The following is a 21,951-nucleotide window of genomic DNA, read 5'->3' as shown; positions in this document are numbered from 1 at the left end:
TATATACTAGGGGCAGGCACTGGCTATATACTGAGGGACATGGGCTGCTGTCTATATGCTGGGGAGGCTGTGAGCAATGCATTTCCCACCCTCGGCTTATACTTGAGTCAATAGGTTTTCCTAGTTTTTGGTGGTAAAATTAGGAGCCTTGACTTATACTCAAGTATACACGGTATATATACATGGAAATGTATAAAGTCAGAAGGAGATGGCAACTTCACATGGAACAGCAACAGAAAATTGTTAGAGGGTTAAACCTCTCCAGAAGATTACCTCTCAGAGGTTCACTCCTTGTTCTACACTTGATATTTAGATTTATAATAATAATGAAAAAGTCTCACAAAGAATTTTCAAAGACTCACGTGATAGGCTCTAACTATTTTCAATGCTTCCTGAAAAAAAAACTTTGCAGAGAATATCAAGATTCTTTGCAAGTTTTTGGTCTTATAATGAAAAATAGGTCTTTAGCTTTGTAGTTCAAAACATGTTCATTTCTTAGCAATATACAATGCTCTTCTTCCCAGTTCCCAAGATACACCTGTATTTTGAAGAGGACATCAGGGTCAGAGGACGCGTGCTCCATGAAGAATGTTATATGGCACCATGCATTAACAACTTCTAAATTAGCTGAAGACTGAGTGATGATGGACATACACAGAAGATGAGAGGCCACCAGACCAAAAAGGCCTTGTAAAAACAGTAAGCCAGTACGGCTGCAACAGAGCAAACAGGTAATGAAAGTTACGAGCCTCAGATTGACAAGACCATTAACAGAGAGAAGACTGAACAATGGGCATAGAGAACATTGGGAGAACAAGTGTACTAATGTTTTCTTTTCCATTTCTTCAGTCTGACCAAGAAGAAGGGGTAGATGGTAAAAATGATAATGAATCCAATTTCACAAGACAAAAACAAGTCACAGAATATGTCTAATTCATATGATGTGATTTATTATTGTAGAATAGGCTATCTCCTTGTAAATAAACATCCGTGTAACAAATTCCCATCAGACATATATTTATTATTCAGGATCAGCCACATTCATTTATACACTAAACCTACAAATGCTAAAGATACATAGGTGACATCACATGCAAACGTCTGTGGGATCTTTGGAAATCTACAGTGCGGAAAATACATGTTGCATACACTGCTGGTTTTGCAAGTTTTCCCAACTTTTTTTTAATTTTGCGATCTTCTGGCGCTAATAACTTTTTCATACTTCGGTGTATAGAGCTGTGGGTGGTGTCATTTTTTGCGACTTTTGATGGCATTTTCATTGCTATAATTTATAGGACTGTGCGACCTTTTGATCACTTTTTATAGATTTTTTTATATTTTTCAAAATGGCAAAAGTGGCATTGTCGACTTTGGGCGCCATTTTCCGTTAAAACGGGGGGTAAAACGCAGTGAAAAACGATTATTATATTTTAATAGATCGGGCATTTTCGGACACGGCGACAGCTAATGTGTTTATAATTTTTACTGTTTATTAATATTTATATCAGTTCTAGGGAAAGGGGGTGATTTGAATTTTTTATTTTTATTTTTACTATTTTTCAGACTCCCTAGGGTACTTTAACCCTAGGTTGTCTGATCGATCCTATCATATACTGCCATTCATTACAATGGGAAGACCCGAGGCTACTATGGCGACGGTTCGCCGCTCCCCGATGACGTCACGGGGACTGGCAACGATACGGGGGTGTTACCGGTAAACCTTTATGCAGCAAAGACTTACCGGCTATGGAGAGGGCTCGGCCCGTCTGAAGATTTATATTAAGATTAATTAATGTATCTATGTGAACATTGAAGTAAAATATATGACAAAACGTTCAAAACTGTTGTTGATGGTCAATTAATATGACAGTGTTCATTGATGCTCTCTCTACCTGGAGATACAGGGCCTGTCTATGTGAGAGCCAAATGCAAGTAAGGTTGCAACATTACTGTGTTGGTTAGCTGGCAGGTAGTAGCCCTCCAGTTGTTAGCCAGGGCTGTACTTTGTATAGTCAGTGCAAGGCTTTTTGTTTTGGGAATATTTTTTTTGTTTGTTTTTTTCTTGCAACTTTCTGCACTAAGCCTGACCCATAGTCAGCTTATACCTACCTGCTGCGGTTTGCCTGGTATTGATGAGAAAAGATGTGTGACCTGTGACTCCAGCAAATGCGATCCCTAACCAATTTCTTACAGCCGTTTGATTTTTTTTAATTTTTTTTGCTGACAAGTTGTCGTTGGTTTAAAAAACTTAGTCCTTAGTTTTTCAAAAGTATTAGATTTCAAAAACAGTCCTGGAGTCATAATACATAAAATGGAAAAAAAAATTGCATTAAACTGCACAACCTGCAGAAATTCTTCTCTTTACAGGTGACCTGTTTGTGTCAGACATGGCCCAAAGCAAAGGAACAGACACTAAATTTTACTTTTACTCTGCATTTTTCTAAATTCCAAGTGTTCACCTCTGCTTCAGTCACCTGTGAGGTCTAATGTGTGTTATTATTATTGTGATATCTAGAAGATAATACTAGCGTTTCAAAGACATGTAATCCATGGTCATGATGTTCTAACCTAAATAAAAATGAGCATGGATTGTACAGGGTCAGTAAGGAAAGGGGAAAAAGGTGGTAAGTGGCGGAATAAAATACTTTTATTAGTTCCAATTAAAAGTAAACCTGTACAAGTGCAGACTAAAAAATACATGGTTTAGAGCAAGGTAAAGGCAGGGTCAATGTTTATTGTGTATGTAGACACCCCGTTTTGAATATACACATTTCCTCTAGTTGTGAGGGTGGACTGAGTGCACAAATTATGTGTCTAGGGCATAAAAATGATATCGTCTTATATCACCACTTAACAGTGGCGGTACACACCTTGGCAGAATAGTAGTATCTTGGAAGATAGCATTTATTTTTGAACAGGGTCAGTACCACAGACAAAAATGCAGCCCATTTCTGTTTAGATTTCTGTATTTTGCTCCCCAACTTCCAAAAGTCATAATTCTTTTTATTTCCCATTTAAAAAGACGCATAAGGGCTTAACAAATTTTACTTTCAAGTGTCAACATTTAATATTCTATGCAATCTAATACTGACATATTGTGACACCAGTGACATTTTTATGCTTTGGTGTATGGCTCTGTGTAGGGTGTCACTTTTTGCTGGTGAAATGGTGAAAAAGCATTCTAATTCTCTAAATTGCCCTTTCTGGGCCATCTGACCTGAGCATGATAGTTCAGTGAAGCCTTGGAGGTACACCTGGGTTTACCTGGGCATGCACACTGAAACTGTACTGTGCTACTCAGGTTACAATGAAAGAAATGCAAGAATTGGAAAAATATAATGGTCTGTTTTTTTAATTTTAGTCCTAAACATTACCTATATATTTAGAACACTAAGCCATCATTCCATAAAGGGATAGTCCCACAAAGACAAGATTCTAAAATATACTCAGGATAACAAAATAACATATTCTCCAATTCACTATTAGTATAAAAAAAAAAAAAAAAAAAAAAAAAAAAAGCATTTCACAGATATAATTCCAAACTGTCTCTATCAGTCCTGGTGTATACAATTTTGGTTGCCCCTGGATATGACGGTAAAAAACTATGGTCAGATTCTTCTCATAAATGGCTTCTCTTGTCTGCCCACTGCAGTGCTCTCTGCCTCCTGCCCCTCCACTCTGCATTACAAGACCAGCTCAAACACAGGTACTTCCTGCCAGCAAGCAGCAGTGTGCAGAGACTTACTCTACAAGCTACAGACAGATAATGTCTTAATCTGAGGGAGGCATATAGCAGAGCTGACTGTGTGTGTGTAATAGACAAGTTAGCAGAGCTGAGAGGGTCATTCTGTTTTCTCATGGATCTCATCTCTGATCTGTCTAATCTTTCTATGTGTCCGATGCTAGTAGAATGATCAGAAGCTAAATAAAAGTGTAGATCAAGCCTGGATCCTGATAATCTAAGCACATTGTCAGCACACAGCATCTCACAGCACTAGAGGGATCATGAAGTGTCTGGTTACAGAGTCCCTGTCTACATTCTGGAATCTTACACCGACCATCACTGAGTTATAGGAGCTAAAACATAATAAAACGGAGTAAAATTGAGTATAAAGTAAGGGGGTTTAAATTATCTTTATTGTGTAAACATCAGTAGAAGGTTATAATTTGAGAACTTTCTTTCATAGGCAAACCTCTTTAAGGACTAAGGATTTGGCGTCGCAAATAGCCTTAAAACTATATATAGTGATCAAATCTATGTAGACATGTCATTGAGTCTACATCAAATTGTAGAATACACAGATCTCCTATTATGATATTGTTTTACCTTTGCTTTAGTCTTCTTTTAGCTGTGGTAGGCACATTGGCTCCATATCCATATGAAAACAAAACTCTTTCAGCTTCAGCTTCATCTTCCACTGTAGAAGGTGAGAAAGAAAAATAGTATGGGATTACAACCACATTCTTAATATTTGTCACCTCTCCCAAAATGTCCTTTATAATGCAATTCTGGTGCAACTTTACCCACAAATGTACGGTGTGGTCATTCCTCCTTTATTATTTTTTACAAGAAATGTAAGAATATATTGACAACTGGTTGTTATTGTCTCTACACAAACCGACACTCCACAATTGTGGATAATAATAACATCTAATTGTCTTTACAATTCTAGAAGGAATAACAGAGGAACAAAAGAGCAAAGCAATACGGCCCTCACTGTAACTGTATCAAATATTCACATCATATTTATGAAAATAACAACATTTTTCTAAAGCTATCCTTACCTACTTGGGACAGAAATTAAAGTAACTGTAAGGCTACATTCAGATGACTGTATGGGGGACATATATACGGCCGATGTATACATGTCCCCATAGACGGCAATGGGCGCACGCTGAACATGTGCAGCACCGTATCGTCCCGTAGCTGGGAGAAAGAAAGGACATGTTCTATCTTTCCCCTGAATACGGCGCTGTGCACCATACATCGCCATGGTACGGCGGGCACACATTTATGTGAATGTTGCCTAAAGTTGTTTTTCCCCATAAATCAAGAGCTCTTGGGATGTAAAACTACTTTGCCTATTATCTTGGTTACCTATATACAGCAGTTTCTTTGCTATACAGCTCAAATTATCTCAATGCTGCAGTAGCTGCTTCCTCTGTCTGTGCTGGCCAGCCCTGTGAATCCGTAATATAAACGAACTCTGCAAACTCTAAGGTTTCATGGGAATGGAGGGGCTGCTGCTCCCTGCTCATAGGGGAGGAGGTCATGTGACTTTTCTCTCTCTGTGTATGTAGCAGAGCTGGATGTGTTCAGAACTGTGGATACATTTGTCTCCTTCACAGAATAATGAGGTACAAGATCTCCCCCGTTTCCTATTAGTACCTCCATCACAATCTGTGATTCTACAGAATGTTCTCTGTCTAGCTCTTTACCTCATGCTGCTCTCCTCCTCCACCTAGTCATCGGCAGTATCCGCTCTGTACAGATAAGCTATTAACCCTTAATGCTCACACAGCACAGGCTATAGACTTCACTCATTACATGTTCCCTGCTCCTCCAAGCTACCAGGCTGGTCACAATATACATCCTGTATGTGTACTGTGCAGTGGATTTACTTGTGGGAAACTAAATGGATTTAATGCTCAATTACTTTGAGAGAGAACACAAGGCATCATGGGATCTGTGGGCAAGCAAACTGACCTCAGTCTGAGGCCATAAACAGATAGACATAAGTCAAACACTTTCACAACAGAAAATGGCTTATCTCTGAAAAGATAACAGTAAATAGCACAAAGTAAGCATCGCTCTGATGAATTTACAGTTACCATTTAAGTTATCGGTCAGATTTGTAAATAGGAATCTAAGGGAAAATTTATCAATGCTTCTACGCCAGTTTTCCATGCCAGTGGAATAATGGCAAATCTGGGCTGGATAGGGCATAGCGTGGCACGGTGGTTGGTGGAGGGAGTGAGCACGCGGCGTGGCCGTCCCTGTTTTCGTTCTTTTGCTGGTTTTTAGGCAAAACTGTGCCAGGTTCAATCAACCGTTGTTTTGCTCGCCGCCTGCCAGATACATCAAGAAGGGGTGCTGGCGTATGATAAATCTCCCCCTTATGTCTATAGTCTGCTTTAGGCTCTTCACACTTTTACCATGGCATTTAGGTGAGCATTTTCACAGCAAGAATTGCACAATATAAAAGTCGGTTTTATCCAGCATAAATGATAAATACATCATATAGTATTGCCCTGCTATGTATATAAATGGATAAAAGAAAATGAAAAAAATATAAAAGATAAATATCTGAAACTTGCTTTGTGCAGACTGAATAATAACATCATCCAATTCTTGTTCCAACTTTTCATATGTCTCCAGTCTTGTTCGTAGTTCAGAATTCTGGGCCTGAAGCTCCGTAACTCTTTTTTCAGTGGAGGTTTGAAGTGCATAAAATTCCTTTGTTAAAACCTGAGCATAAATAATTAAGAATATTAAAAGTAGATTTTTTCTTACAAATGGAGGCGTAGGTTATTTACACCAACATGTCATCTTTTAGTGATGTTGGCGAGTTCATGATCTATGAAACACGCTTAATTTTTAAAGTGGTTTTATATCTAAAAATACTGACATCCATAAATTAGATGAGTTGAAAAGGAGAATAAAACACGGACCAGACAGGTCCATTCTATAAGCTGCTGAGAAAAGCTGGTTTGTAGGGATAATGGGTGTCAGACTCTAATCAATCTGATAATAATTAACAAAGGATAGGACCAAAGCCCGAAGGCAGCAGGTTCACCGTCTTTGGGTTCTGCTGGATTAACTTGTGTCTTACATACAATCGTGTGCCTTTTCTTGCCCTTTCTCTACAATCTATTATTAGTGCAGCAGCCAGAGTGGTCTATAAATCCTGATGCTACAGGATGCCTCCAATGTGTGTCAGTCATGGCACTGACTGCCAAATCATCTTCTGTATTCAATTCAAATGAATTACCCTCAACAAAGATCTGCACATTGCTGTAACTCCCTACCTCTCTTCCCTGATTTTAGTCTATTGCCCAGCCTGTGCTCTTCAATTCTCCAGTGATCTAAGCTTACTTTCCTCCTTAATTCAAACCGCACACTCATGTCTCCAGGACTTCTCCCGAGCTACACCTTTTGTCTGGAATGCACTACTTTGGCTTTCCTAAGTCTTCAATATGTGTTCTGCTTTCAGAACATGAGCAATATTCTTAACCCTCTTAAATCATGACATCATCAATGAAAACCACATGTGTTCTGCACCTTGTATTGATACAGTACACAAATAATGCTCCCTCTAGTGGCCAAAAGTGGTATAAAAAATTCCATAATTTGTATTAGTTTTCAAAATGGGGTAGGGAAAAGATAAAAAGGACGTTGGGGCACATTAACTTATCGCGATCCCCGATCTGGAATGTCCGACAAGGATGAACTCTGCCGCACTTCACGTAGATTGTGCGCCTGATATCCTGCATGTGTCGCTTCCCCGCTCAGGTCCGCCGGAGATCACCATATTCTTCCCGGTGCATGTAAGTGCTTGGCTTGTGACACAATTTCAATATTAAATCCCACGCTTAGTCCGAATCAGTCGAATCGGCCTGCTTGCACAATTTGTGTCGCATAAAAGCCGGCGCCGATGTGCCAAAATCCGATCGCGTGCGCCAAAATCCTCTGCTAAATGCAGCCTGGATCGGAAATAGTCGGACTATCTGACCAAAGTGCGGCCGCAGGACCCTTAGTAAATGAGCCCCATTGTTTCAGAACAGGACATACTAAATGAATATGCCTTTGTGTTGAGATAGATGTAAAGATGACAGGGAGATACATAGTTAACTACATGTTTAAACATACAGTGATTTGCATTGAACATATACATTGCATTTTTGTGGTATGTCAGCAGATTTGCTGAGAAAATTGAAATGAAGCAATGAACGCACCAAATCAACAAAGAAAAGGTGCATACGGTTATGAGGTAAAATAAGGTCAAAAAGCAAATCAAAAATACAAAGATGACAAAGAAGCGCCGGGTGTCTCAGGTATCGGAACAGAAAGTCTTATCGGTTCATCATCTTATGAAAATTATGCTAAGGAGAATGAGAAAAATGTAAGGTGAATTCATAGCAATGTGTGACTCTAGATTTCTAGATTACTATATGGATCCGTACCTCTAGCTTTTTCTGATACTTCTCACACTCAAGCTGGCACTTCTGGAGGTTGTCTGTGGTCTCCTCCAGCACCATGTGGGCACGTTCAGCCTCAAAAGATTTAATCTTAGCTTGATGAAGAAGCTCAGACATTTTGCCCTCTGTACCCAGCTGCAACTGTCTATATCTGAAAAAGAGGAAGGGAAAGGATTTATAATGAGCAAATATATTAGTCTTCATAAAACAGCAAAGCTCTGCAGAGAAAATCCTATGTATGGTAATACAAGCCTTTAGGGTTATTATAATACATGTGTCAACAATAACTGTGACATCTACAATACTAAAAGTATCAAACCTTATAATGTTCTAGTAAAAGCCACCAAGACTGACTGATGTTGTCATGTGACATTCCATGATTGGGAATGTAAAATAGAGGAGTAACAACATGGATAATATACAGGGTGGCCAAAAGTTTGGACACATCAATACATGGAAAACTATGGTTAGGAACACCATTATGTGCTACACCATGCTACTGAGAAAAAGAAGGAAAATCTGTGGGTATTTCCTATCATCTTTTAAAGGGGTATTCTCACCTGAGCATACACATTCTGTTTCATTAATCTGCCATATATATACATTTCTTCAATTAGATGTTATTAAAAAAATTGACCTGTGTGAAGATAATTTCTCATAAATGTAGTCATATGGTCCCTTAAAAACAAGACTGCCTCCTTGGATACGACCACCTCTGCTGGAGGAATTGCACAAATAAACAAAAAGTTTTTGTATATAAAATGTCCGGGAGTTACTGCAGATCCCACATCCGTCCTGTGGTAATGAACACTGAATCCAGGAAGACAGGCAGGACTCAATAGCGCATGTCTGGCCACTGCTGCCAGAGTGCGGTGGTGGTATCTGAGGAAACTATCTTGTTTCTAAGGGACAACATGGCTACATTTATGAGAAGTTATCTTCACGCAGGAACATTTTTTTTAATAACATCCAATTGAAGAAATGTTTACATATGGCAAATGAATGAAATTAAATGCAAATGCCCAGATGGGAATACCCCTTTACCAATCCTCTAATTATAAACGGACACAGATATACCTGTAAGTTTACCGCAAAGACACAAAGTAGCTTTATTGCAGCAGATTTCAACACTCTGAACTGTAATAGATCTGCCATAGCATCACCAACACCATCATTGAGCAGATACTGGTAGCTATACAAAATTTAAATGCTGCATCATCTCAATTAAATACAATATGCACAATAAAGATTATGAGGGATATATATCTGGCCAGCCGGATTACGTCCCCCATAGATGGCTATGGCGCCCTTGTTCGTTATGGTGAGCATAACAAGTGCTCACCGTACCGAGCCCACAAAAAAGATGGATTACGATCTATGAACAGCAGTATGGCTTTATTTTCTATGGAGAGGGGACGGGTGAGCAGCGCTCACCTCTCCTCTCCTGCACGCCTGATGTGTGCAGGCATACGTCCATGTGAATGCACCCTGAGTAATACTAGATTTCACAGCACATTTGAAACTTTTTCAAAACTACTTTAAAAGGACATTCTTTTTGGAGGTTCTAAATCCATAAATAGATACGCTTGAGTGAACGTGGCTTAATATAAAAGAAAACTTTCCAGATCTGACCCATCACTTTACATAACTTGGCTGTACGTGTGATGCAAACATTTGATAAAGCAACATCTCAAGTCTGAACAGATATTATTCAAACACAAAGTTTTCTATTTGCTCCACTTCCTTGTAGATTAGTACAGAGAGTTCTGTCATTTATTTCCCAAGATGACAAAACAGGTCTGGAATATGATGAAATCTCCTTTAAAGGTATATAACCGAGGACTTCCAGTAACGTATAGAATTCAGCTAAACTGATAAAGAACTGAAGAGGAAAACTAGAACCAGATCTTTCATTACTTTCATTTTCTAATGAAGCATATTCATACATTACAGAATGGCAGCGGTATAAAAAAAATTTGGGCACAATACTGGGTTATGTGTTACCTGGATGCTGAAATACAACAAACACCTTACTAATGGTTAGGATTATAGGTTAGGTTTGTATAAAGGCATTTTGAAATAGAAATCCAGCACTGTATATGCGATTACATCCTGTCCCTACAATTCAAAAGACCCAAAGGGGCCTAAAACTAAACGAAGAAAAAAAACAAAAACAAAAAAAACAGGCAGTCCCTGACTTAATGGGCACTTGACTTAAAGACGGACCTCTGTGCCCATTTGGACCTCTGGTAAAGCTCTCTTGATGCTGAAAATATACTAAATTTTATTAAAGTTTTCCTGAAAAACCTTATCTAAAGGTTTTTGCAATTAAGCTTTATTGTTAATGATTGTTCCCAGTACAACCCAGTCACAGCACAATCAAAATGTATCAGTTTCAATGTACATTGAACTTAAGAAAACCTAAAGACAACCTAATGAACCTATATTGTATATACCACGTGGCCTGCTGTAATAAATGTGGGGCAGGGTTCGAATAGGCACTGGAAAGCCCCTTTATGTGCAGAATCTTGTGCCGTGGCGGATGCAGTGCAGCCGCGCCACAAATCTGGTGCAGAAACATTATAAATACATGTGCAAACACTTTAATACCTGTGGCCCTGTGTGCTCAGTGCACTGTGAGCAGGTGTAATAACCTCTAGGGGGGCAGATCACGGCACCTAATAGGTTATGTGCATGGGGCCTATAGCTGCTTTATACAATGCTGGTTTTACTTGTGGGGTAATTTGGGTGCTGGAAGATAAGAGGAGGTGGATTATGTTTTGGCTGAACAACGTTTACAAATTGACAAATGTCAGGTGACAGTTTAGAAAAGATTTATGCATAGATGATCAGTTTTATGTCACTAAAAAGGCAACTAATAGTTCATCTGTCAAAAGAAGAATGCCATATCAGTAGATGTAATACCTGCAAGAACCATCTTCTGTCTGTACATAGTTACTTCATATATTATTCATGAGAAATATGCTTGGGTATAAAGTCATGGGTGCTACTTTTATACATGCTTCTATTAAGGCGTATGTCCTGTATTACTGAAATAGGGACACCCTGCAGATTTCCTTTCAAATGTTTGTAAAATTCATTATCAAAAGTGAAAACATCTAATGCTGTAAAAGGCGTTCTTCAGGCTACAATTAAAGGGGTTGTCTCACTCAAATGTCATTCCCCGGAATGTGTTCACTTTGGAGTCTTAGTAATTCAGCCCAAAAATGCTGGATCCAGCAATAGATCTCAGTTTGGGTCCTAGTTTTCTGTGAACTTTGCCCGTTATTTGAGCACTTCAGACAATTGGTGGCCAGGTGATGTTGTACCATTTGAAAGTAGGGTCATTGCTAAGCCACTGACGCACTGAAGCTCTTGTGCTAGTCAAAGGTGATTAGATCCAACACTGAATCCTGGACCAAGTAGGAGGCAAGTGTATTTTTGGATTGTTATTATTCAAACAACCAAATCTGTAAGTGCCTGCTGGCCTTTAAATAAAAGCCCCTCAAGAACCCTCAGAACCATATCCAAACAACAAATCATTATAGTTACTTCTGTATTGGCTCAGGAGATTGGTTCAGGAGATGTATTAATTCCAGTGTATCAGTGTGCTATGGCTTTTGCCAAAATGGTAGCCATGAGAAAAGAAGCCTTCGTCAGGGTTATGGTAGGAAGTCAGAGGCTTACTTACCTCTTCATATTTGTAAACTTTCTTTTAATTAATTTCTTTAATTTATCCTGCAGCAAAGCAGCTTGTAGAATATTTTAATACATATTGAAAAGTAGTAGCAAGTATTGACATATAGAAAAGGTGCTGACAACTGGTACACCATTTAGTACACCAAGAAGGATCATATACAAAGAAGGACAAATGAAAACTTTGAGATGTGTCATTCGCAGGAGCTCCGAAAACAAGGCTATTTAATGGATGATCTGAGCTGTGCTTGTTATGGAAATGTGACCAAGATTAGTCCCATTTATGCAGAAGTGCTGGATCATAACATAGCATTAAATCATTCGACTTGATAAAATCCAGCAAGCGATATTCTGCTAAAACGAAGGGATGAAGCAAGAAAACCAGTTTCATTCCACAACACTACATATGTCCATATTTTCGAGTTTGGCATTCACGTAATGTTGTAAGACACATGAACATATTGATCTACAAAACTATGCAATAATATAAGTAATGAGTCACTTCAACAAAGGAAATACAATATCTTAAAAGCATTCATGTAGAACTGGAACATATTTCAGAAATGACAAGGACGATTCCGGTTCAATAAATATAATAAGGACATTTCACAGGTTGTTTGATGAGCTGATAGAGGAACCCTTTGTTTGGTTTCTGTTTTAGCAAGTGTCATATTGTTCAACAGGTTTTTAAAGAATTTTGGTTATTTCATCATAATTTTAGGATATTTTTCATATCCTTTTACAATAAAAGCATCTGCACATAGATAACAGAAGATCATATGATATACAACAGGTGACGGTCATAGTCTTGTTGGCAAATGTTTCATGAAGTTGTAGCACTACATGGTAGAACTCTACTACATAGAGATCATTTTGCCTCCCAGCCTTCTCCTATTACCTGAACGCTTGGAGTGGTAGTCCATTTCTTTCCTAGAAAACAATGACTAGGTGTTGTAACTGGACCCAATCTTTTTCCTCTGCCTTTCTTCAATAGTTAAAGGGATATTCCCATGAATACAAGATTCTTAAATACACCCAGGATAACAAAATAACACATTCTCTAATTCACGGTTAATAACAAAAAAAACAGCATTTCACAGATATAATTCCAACCTGTCTCTATCAGTTCTGGTGTTTACAATTTTGTCACTGGATAAGACTGTAAATCTTCTGACTAAGCTTGGATTCTTCTCATCAAAAGCTTCTCTTGTCTGCACACTGCAGTGTGCAGACAAGCAGTAGTGTGCAGAGACTTACTCTAGAAGCTACAGATAGATAAGGCCTTTATAGCAGAGCTGACTGTGTGTTTTATTGATTAGGTGAGGGAGCAGAGCTCACTCTGTGTGTTATAGGTAAGTTAGCAGAGCTGAGAGTGTCATTGTGTTTTATAACCATCTCATTGATGTCATCATCTCTCATATGTCTCATCTTTCTTTTTCTATGTTTCAGATGCTAGTAGAATGGTCAGAAGCTAAATAAAAGTGTAGATAAACCCTGTACTATTACAATCTAAGCACACTGTCAGCACACAGCATCTTATAGCACAGAGGAATCATGAAGTGAGAATCTGGATTTTTATAGTAACCTTTCTAGGATTGATAGGACCAAAAACATATTTGGTACTTATTGCTTTTAAGCTAACCAGTCATCAGATATTGGCTTAGTAAACCACTACCAGTATGTTATCAAGCAGCTGAACAGCTTCCAGATCTTGTTTCTTTCATGGCCTTTTTTAATTCAATTTAATAAAGGACGACATGCCAGTATTTGTCCGAAACGCATAGGTCTGCCGTCTCTACACATTTTTTAACAGGGAGCATTCCAGCAAATTTTTTACCGTGGCTTTTTTGTTTTTTGTATTTGCATAAAATGGATTCAATATAGAATATGCAATTTTAACATAACTTCTACAAGTGCTGGATCCATCAATTCCTTCATTCTATGCTACACCTGAAGCGGCACAGGCTCCTTTTCTCAACCAGGACCCGAGCACCGTTCACATTTGGAAATCGCATAACAAGAAGTTATCTATATGCAGAAAAGGTGAGCTGGATATTTATATACGAACTATCTTTACCCGTTTACCATTATCCCCTGCTCTATTCATTTCTGTAAAATAAAAATAAATTATTCAAAGGTTACTCTTTAAGGCCAATCAGCTACTTTTTGTAATACAAACCAAAACAATTATCTAATAATCTGCACTTGAGCCAAACATTATTTCTCAAGAATATATGGTGAATCTATTTCTTTTATATACACATGCAAAAAGAAAAGGCTCAACCATAATAATTCTCATCACAAGAAGATCAGAGACCACAACAAACTATTGTGGTTTTATACTGGTTCTATACTGCAGAGCAGGTGTTTCCACTACCAGATTACCAACCCTTCTATTATGGGTGATATAGCATCTCTTGGTCTAATACACAAGTGACTTGGCTGACAGATGAACAAGCTCTTTTACTTTAGTGAATCTTCACTATATTCTCTTTAAGTGGGACTTCTTTAATTAGCAGGGGCAAAATTTAATTTAGGACATTTTTGCAACATGATAACATTCTTTCCTGTATTTCTATTGATACTACATTCCAGCCCAATATATCCAATGCACTTGTAAAGAAACATGGGAATAATTTGTCATGTGTCACATATTCTATATATAAATGTGGAATTTCAAGCCTTTTGCTGCTTGCAGCTTGTTCCTACAGTCCCTTCTGTGAACCGTCCTTATTTTATGCTGGGCTATCACTTACATGATGTGTGGGCTAAGAAACCACAGCATTTCTTTTTCACATAAAAGCAAGAATATGAAACAGAATGAAGCCATTACTCAAGAGCGTATAGTTATCTTTTAGGAAATGGGCACTAGTATCTTTACCACCAGACATGTAAAGGATGTAAGGAGTCTATTGTGTTGCCCTTAGGAAACTGCTGGTGGAGGGACTGCAGGAACTTCCCAGTAACACAGCATCTGTCGTTCTTGGCTTAGTGCAGCACACATGAATGAATGTGAGCAATCCTCCTTTGCTGGGCTGAAATACGCTGAGCATGTCCAACAACTGTAGTCAGAATCTACAGGCATCTAAAGCATGTCTTTAGTATGACACAGGGCATCCTTCTCATAGCATGATCAAATATGGCCTATGAATGTAACAACACTTGGAAAACACAATAAAATGTAAGTAGCGCAGCAGAGTATCTCCACTATGTATGTATATACAGTAAAATCTAAAAAGATTATTAAAGGGTTTGTCCACTTTCTGCAAATAATACTGTTTGTGTAATGAATAGTTATACAATTTTCCAATATACAGGCAGTCTTCAGGTTACGTGCAAGATAGGTTCTTTAGGTTTGTTCTTAAGTTGAATTTGTATGCAAGTCGGAACAGGTATATTTAATAATTGTAGCCCCAGACAAAATATTTTTTTGGCCCAGTGACAATTGAATTTTCAAAATTTTGTGGTGTCATGGGAACAAGGATTATCAATACAACTTAAAGGACATCTACCACCACATTTAAGGGTTGTAGACTGTCGACAAATGCATGCTCGTTACCTCAGGGGTTTATTGGGAATCCTCCTGGCAATTTCTGGCACATCACCCCAAAATATCCACTTTACAAGGGCGTTTCAATAAGTACCCATGTTAGAAATGAAGACACCATTTAAAAAAAAAAAAAAATTTGTCCCCTTTTAGAAAGATACACTTCTCCCAACATTCATGACATTTTTTTTAAACCCCTGCAAAAAAAATTAGATTTGTCGAACACTCCAAAATACGCCTCTGTCTCAGCGATGACTTCCTCGTTTGAGCTAAAAAAATTTTTCCTGCAAGCCATTTCTTCATGTTAGGGAACAAGAAAAAGTCACAGGGAGCCAGATCGGGTGAATACAGGGGTGCGGCAGCAATTCATAACGCAATTCATGCAGTTTGGCAGCGACAACTCCGGATGAATGTGCTGGTGGGTTATCGCGGTGAAACAGCACTTTCTTTTTCGCCAAATGTGCCCTTCAATTTTTTGTGGCAGCGGTCCCCTTTTTCGGACAAGATTGAAAACTGCCTAAAAATGGTCTATAACCTTCGGCAAATGTGGTGCACTGCATTTCAGGTGTAAATTACTACAGTTTTCTGGCATAGACAGATTGATACATCTCCTCCATTAATAATAATCTTTATTTCTACAGCGCCATCAAATTCTGTAGTACTTTAGAAATTATGGGCAACAAATAAATTATTAAATAAATCCTGCAAATAAAATAAGACATTTCAAAGTAATAACACAGACATATGAAACAATAGGAATGAGGACCCTGCTCGCAAGAGCTTACAGTCTATAAGTTAGGTTATGGTTCAGGTAGTTACTGCACCATGATGTACAGTTAGGTCATCGTGATCACTGCGGGAGCTCAGCTGTGTGTGAAAGCCGGGCTCCCGCAGTAACTGCTGGGATCAAGATACTCACAATCCTGGCAATTTAACCCTAAAGACACAGTGGTCAATGTGGGGCAGGGTACTTACTCGCCCGATCGGCACCCTCCGTGCTAGAAAAGGAGATGCCGTACGTTTCTATGGCAGCCCGGGGGTCCAAGGATGGACCCCAGGGATGCTTTCAACAGATGGAAAGTCCAAGAACAGAACGGCACTCTCTTTTCTCAATCCACGATTCCTTTATTCAAGTGTTAAAACATCAGATATCTGAGGACGCCGGGGTCCACAAGGTAACAGCCTGTTTCGCGCGTATAGCGCTTTGTCAAACCTCCTCGTCATGTCCTGGACTCCATCCTTATAAAAGCCAAGGGGGAGGTGCCTGTATCATGGCGAGCGTAAAAGTTTACATTCATTAGTGCACAATACATATATTTTTTTTTTTTTGCCGTGAATTCCTAACATCCACCTTTCCATCACTAAAAACAATGTAAACTACAGTGCAATGAGTAGGTATGCATAAGTGGCTTTTATAAGGGTGGAGTCCTGGACATGACGAGGAGGTTTGACAAAGCGCTAAACGCGCGAAACAGGCTGTTACCTTGTGGACCCCGGCGTCCTCAGATGTGTTATGTTTTAACGCTTGAATAAAGGAATCGTGGATTGAGAAAAGTGAGTGCCGTCCTGTTCTTGGACTTTCCACTACTGGCTGTTCTATTGGGAACAGAGCACCACAATAGATCCCATTACACCAGCGATTGGAGAAGGTACCGTCCCGTGCTATTGGGGAGAGTTCATACTGGAGGTCATTTACTAAGGGCCCAATTTGCGGTTTCCCGGCGTGTTACCCGAATATTTCCGATTTGCGCCGATTTTCCCTGAATTGCCCCGGGATTTTGCCGGACGCGATCGGATTGTGGCGCTGGCATGCACGTGACGGAAATGGGGGGGGGGGGGGGGGGGGCGTGGCCGAACGAAAACCTGACGGACACGGAAAAACCGCCACATTTAAAACAAAAATGTGTTGCGAAAATTACACTTGCCTTCACCAGGTATAGGCCGGTGAATTTCAGGGCATTCCAGCGCGCCTCCAGGGAACTTCAGCGCAGCAGCGACACCTGGTGGACGGCGGAGGAACTACCTTAGTGAATCCCGGCCGGACCCGAATCCACCGCAGAGAATGCGCCGCTGGATCGCGAACGGACCGGGTAAGTAAATCTGCCCCACTGTGTTCACAGTATGAAGAGACTTGGGTAGTGCCTGTTCTTCTGCATCTTTCTATATTTGAATGCTTTCAACAGATGCCTGTTAGATCAGCACATTAGTATTGCAGTATATTACACTGTACAAGTGATCAAATGTTCAAGTGTAAGTGTAAAAAACAAGTCCTAAAACAGCTCTGTAAAAAAAATATATATATATATCTATATGCCTCTCGGAACACGGCAATGCAAAAACAGGCAAATTTCTCACCAAATGAGTTCTGTTATTCTGCAAAACAAGTCACCATAAAAAGAAATTTAAATTGGTATCACGGAAATTGTGGTGACCTATAGAATAAAGATTACATATTATTTTTATGGTATGGTGAACGGCCAACAAAAAAAGCTAAAAACCCTAAACCAGAATTAATGATTTACTAAACACCCACCAAGAGAGAGTTAATAAAATCTCATGAATTAGCTATTGAATCGCCTAAATGATGTACCTGAAAAGTAGATCTCATCTCTCCAAAAATAAGCCCTCATATGTTCAAATTAAAAAAAAAACATTTTATAGCTTGTAGAACATGACAATACAAATCTGTTCTGAATGGCGCTCGTTCCTTTCTATGTCTGGCCATGTGCCCCGTGTTTACCAAGACATATAGTAGTATCAACATTTCTGAGAAAATTAATGATATCAGAGAGAAATCAAACTTTGTGGCATTGTGGACGTTTCATTTTTGGCCAATACTAATGTATTGTCAAAAAAATTTACAGTTTGTAAATTGCACCTTCATTTTGTTTTAACCCATGTAAAACAACTATCAAAATTTTGGGGTGGGGGTGAGGAAGAACAGCAGGAGCGGGAGCGTGCATATAATATAAAGCAGCGGAGCGAAGAGCTGTGGCTCATTTACATATTTTATAACCATAGCTAAATAATGCTGTCCCAGGATTAAAGAAAACAACAAAAATAAATCCTCCACAAGAATAGGTAACGAGCATTTCCGATTTGCCATCAGTAAATCTGTTGGTAGATGTCCTGTAAATCACTAGTAACTGCAATATATAACAGGGCAAACATCGGCACTGTGGAGGAGGAGGGGGAGAGCGCTGCTCCCCCCTGCCCCTCTCCATAGAAATACATAGCACACCGAGCTGTATTCTGTAGAAAGTTAGAACATGTCTTATCTTTCTACAGGGTACGGTACGGTGCAGCACGTACAGCGCCGTGAGGCCATTGTGATATGGGGACGTATATATGCCGTTTATACGCCGGCCGTATAAACGTCCCCCATACGTTTGTGTGAATGTAGCCTAAGGGTACATTCACCCCTCTGTAGAAAACAGCAGTCGCCGACACGGGGAAAGATGGAGCATGTTCTATCTTTTCCCTGTGTACGGCGCTGATCGGTGCCACACCCACACCAGGCCGCCATTGCCGTCTATGGAACATATATGCGGCCGCACATACATCCCCACAGACGGCTGTGTGAATGAGGCCTAAAATGTAGGATTTGCATATCTATAACAAAACAATGTTATCTCCTTGTACATTTATGGCATAAGTGATCTAATACATCTATGAAGATATGGCACATGCTTATACAATGTGTCAGGACAAACATCATGAATTTAATTGTAGTCCTTTATACAGCATTTGGATGGTTAACAAACCACAAACACACGTGGTAAATGATGAAGCCTATGTGGAATATAGACTGGTTGTACAAATGATGTACCACTGGAAATAAAAACAATACAACACCTGGGGAATCAGGAAGAAAAGCTCCAAATGATGTAACTGCGGATTAGTTGCATTGTTTAAAGCTGAATACAAGCTGTAAATCCACGTTTCTGCAATAAATACTTCACAGGATGGCACTGGGCACCTCCTAGGTTTCTTCACCCCTGCCTTCAGTGACCACACAGATAAAAATCACAAGAATAAGGGCCACAAGGTGCTACCAGATGGGATAGTGCCAACAATACAGCCATGGCAGAAACAGTCACTTTGACAAATACATTCTCGTTATAAACATCTCACAAAGCATTTGGAAGTTGCTTTGAACGAGCATAATAAGCATAATATTTATTACTAATCATGAACATTACATATTTGGTATCACTATGGCTTCAGTGACCCTTGCTATAAAACTTTTTAATCATTACAAAAGTTTACTTTATAAAAAAAATATACAAGGAAGGCAGTTTTATGGTCATCTAGTCTAAAAAACAGGAATGAAAAGTTACCTACAGGTCACATATATCACTAAATTAAAGTGAGATTCTCTCTTCCCACAAAAAACAAGCCCTCAAGCAGCTTTGTCAGCAGAAAAAAAAGTTCTGAAACTCAACCATAATAAACCAGGGGTAGGTGCTCATCCAGGCTCCATGACTTACACATCTCCATGACTATCTACTTATCTACGGCCTTTTTGGAGGGGCGTGGCCTAGTCAAGTATGCTGTAGGACGTGCAGAGCAGAGCTCCCGCCAAGTATAACAAGGATATACTACCCGAGTACCTGACCAATGGCTCTGGTCTTGGAAAATGCAGAGAAAAAACAAAAGCGGCAGTAAAACCGGCAGTGCCATCCAAAATTCCGAGATGGCACTGGCGCGTCTACTCCAGCTACTCCGGCCTGCACAAGACGCCTGCGCGAAATAGCTGACAGGCTGGAACTATTTATGAGACAATCAACTGGAGCACGAGCAACTCAGGCGGAGACTGACTAGCTAATGACTACCAACCTGGATGCTCAAACTTCTGATGGTGACATCTCGGAGCCTGCTTCACAGCCCAAACAGCAGCGGTCTAAGCACCATTCTCTGGACTTGCCAGAGGAACCAACCCTCAGTGATATACTGTGCGCTGTGGCAAAAGGTAACGCGACCATGGCCTCCTTGGTGCAGCAGATAGGAGGCATGCAGGAAGAGCTTACAGTGCTCAGGCATGATGTCCACAAAATATCTGAAAGAACCATGAAAGTAGAGCAGCACAACTCTGATTTAGAAGATGATATGGGGAAGTGTAAAAAGGCCTCCAGATGTGCCCAACAAGAGATCTTGGCTCTCCGGTCTAAAACGGATAATTTGGAAAACAGGGCCAGACGTAATAATGACTGCCTGGTGGGCTTTCCAGAAAAAGTGGAAGGACAAAATACTACAGCTTTTATTGGCTGCTACAGAAATTTGGTGCTGAGGCGCTATCCACATTGTACGCCATAGAAAGGGAACAACGGGTTCCCACAAGGCCCCTACAAAGGATGTGGTCCAAAGCCCATTGTAGCCAAAGACCTGCACTTCCAAGATAGAGACACTATTCTAAACTTGCCCGTAACCATCCGGATCTTATAGTTAATGGTTCTAAAATATCACTATTTCCGGACAACTCCATTGAAGTTCAGAAGCGCAGAGCCAAGTTTATCAACATAAAGAGACGGCTGCGAAATTTGAAGGTGGGGTACTACATGATTTTCCCAGTCAAGCTGCGAGTGGTGGCCTTAGGGACAACACACTTCTTTGAGGAACAAGGAGCTGCGCTGGATTGGCTCGACCAACATGAAGCCCAGTTGAAGGTCTCAGCGGTTGAGGTTCAACATGAGGATTGATGGCTCAGAACAGTATCCCAAAGGCTGAGTTAATATTGCTAAAATCTGTGGGAAGTGATTGCCTTTACAGCCCTTCCCCCTGCTGCTGGACAGCCGCAGGGGGACTGTAAAGTGGCGTGTAATGCACTGTGAAAGTTACAATCATTTATGGTAATGCTACTGTATTGACCCTCTGAAGGAGAGTAAAGGGAAGAGTGGAGGGGAAGAAAGAGGCAGGTATTTGACTAGAGATTTGCCCATTACAGCTAGGGGGGTGTTCTGTAATTGGATGCTTTCATGGGAAGCAAGGGAAGAGTATGGGTAGTAGGTTACGAGTTCATAGCCATGGTTAAGTATCTTATGCACGATTCTTAGGGCAATATGGAAATCACAAATACATTTATAATACTAGTATTGTCACATTGCTATGTATGTTCCTGTAGTTAGCTGTAATGTCAGAGGCCTTTCAGACCCCATGAAAAGACTGGGTGTTTTTCAGTACCTTCTGCGACAGCAGCCAGGGATCTATTGACTGCAAGAAACACATATGTCCACAGATCAGTAGTCTCAGTTACATACATGGATGGGGTTCGAGTGCCATGCAGCCTACTCCTCATATGCAAGAGGAGTTAGCATAGATGTAGAATTGATTAAGACTATCACATCTATAATAAATGAGGACCAAACTGGGTTTATGCCTCAGAAATCCACCTCTATCAATATCAGGAGACTATTTCTTAGCCTGAAAATCCCATCGGACAATGTAGGCAGGAGAGCTAACTTAACACTTGACGCTGACAAGTATAGAATGGGTATTTCTGTGGCATACTA

The 21,951-nt window shown here is 39.8% G+C and overlaps 1 protein-coding gene across 4 annotated transcripts in view; it reads right to left on the bottom strand.

The window, feature by feature from the left end:
* Nucleotides 1-21,951, bottom strand: part of PIBF1 (progesterone immunomodulatory binding factor 1) — a 113,065-nt gene that overhangs the window by 50,593 nt on the left and 40,521 nt on the right. For all 4 annotated transcript variants that reach the window (XR_011853117.1, XR_011853118.1, XM_072135332.1 and 1 more), the window contains exons 11-13: nt 8,185-8,350; nt 6,319-6,469; nt 4,328-4,418 (exon numbers count right to left, since the gene is read on the bottom strand). Coding sequence is in view for 2 of the 4 variants with exons in the window: in XM_072135332.1 (XP_071991433.1) it covers nt 4,328-4,418; nt 6,319-6,469; nt 8,185-8,350 (408 nt within the window). In the remaining 2 variants the exon portion in view is untranslated. The remainder of the gene's footprint in view (nt 1-4,327; nt 4,419-6,318; nt 6,470-8,184; nt 8,351-21,951) is intronic.

The sequence above is a fragment of the Engystomops pustulosus genome, chromosome 2, assembly GCF_040894005.1.
Source record: "Engystomops pustulosus chromosome 2, aEngPut4.maternal, whole genome shotgun sequence".
Classification (NCBI taxonomy): Eukaryota; Metazoa; Chordata; class Amphibia; order Anura; family Leptodactylidae; genus Engystomops; species Engystomops pustulosus.
This window is presented reverse-complemented; position numbering and strand designations above follow the sequence as displayed.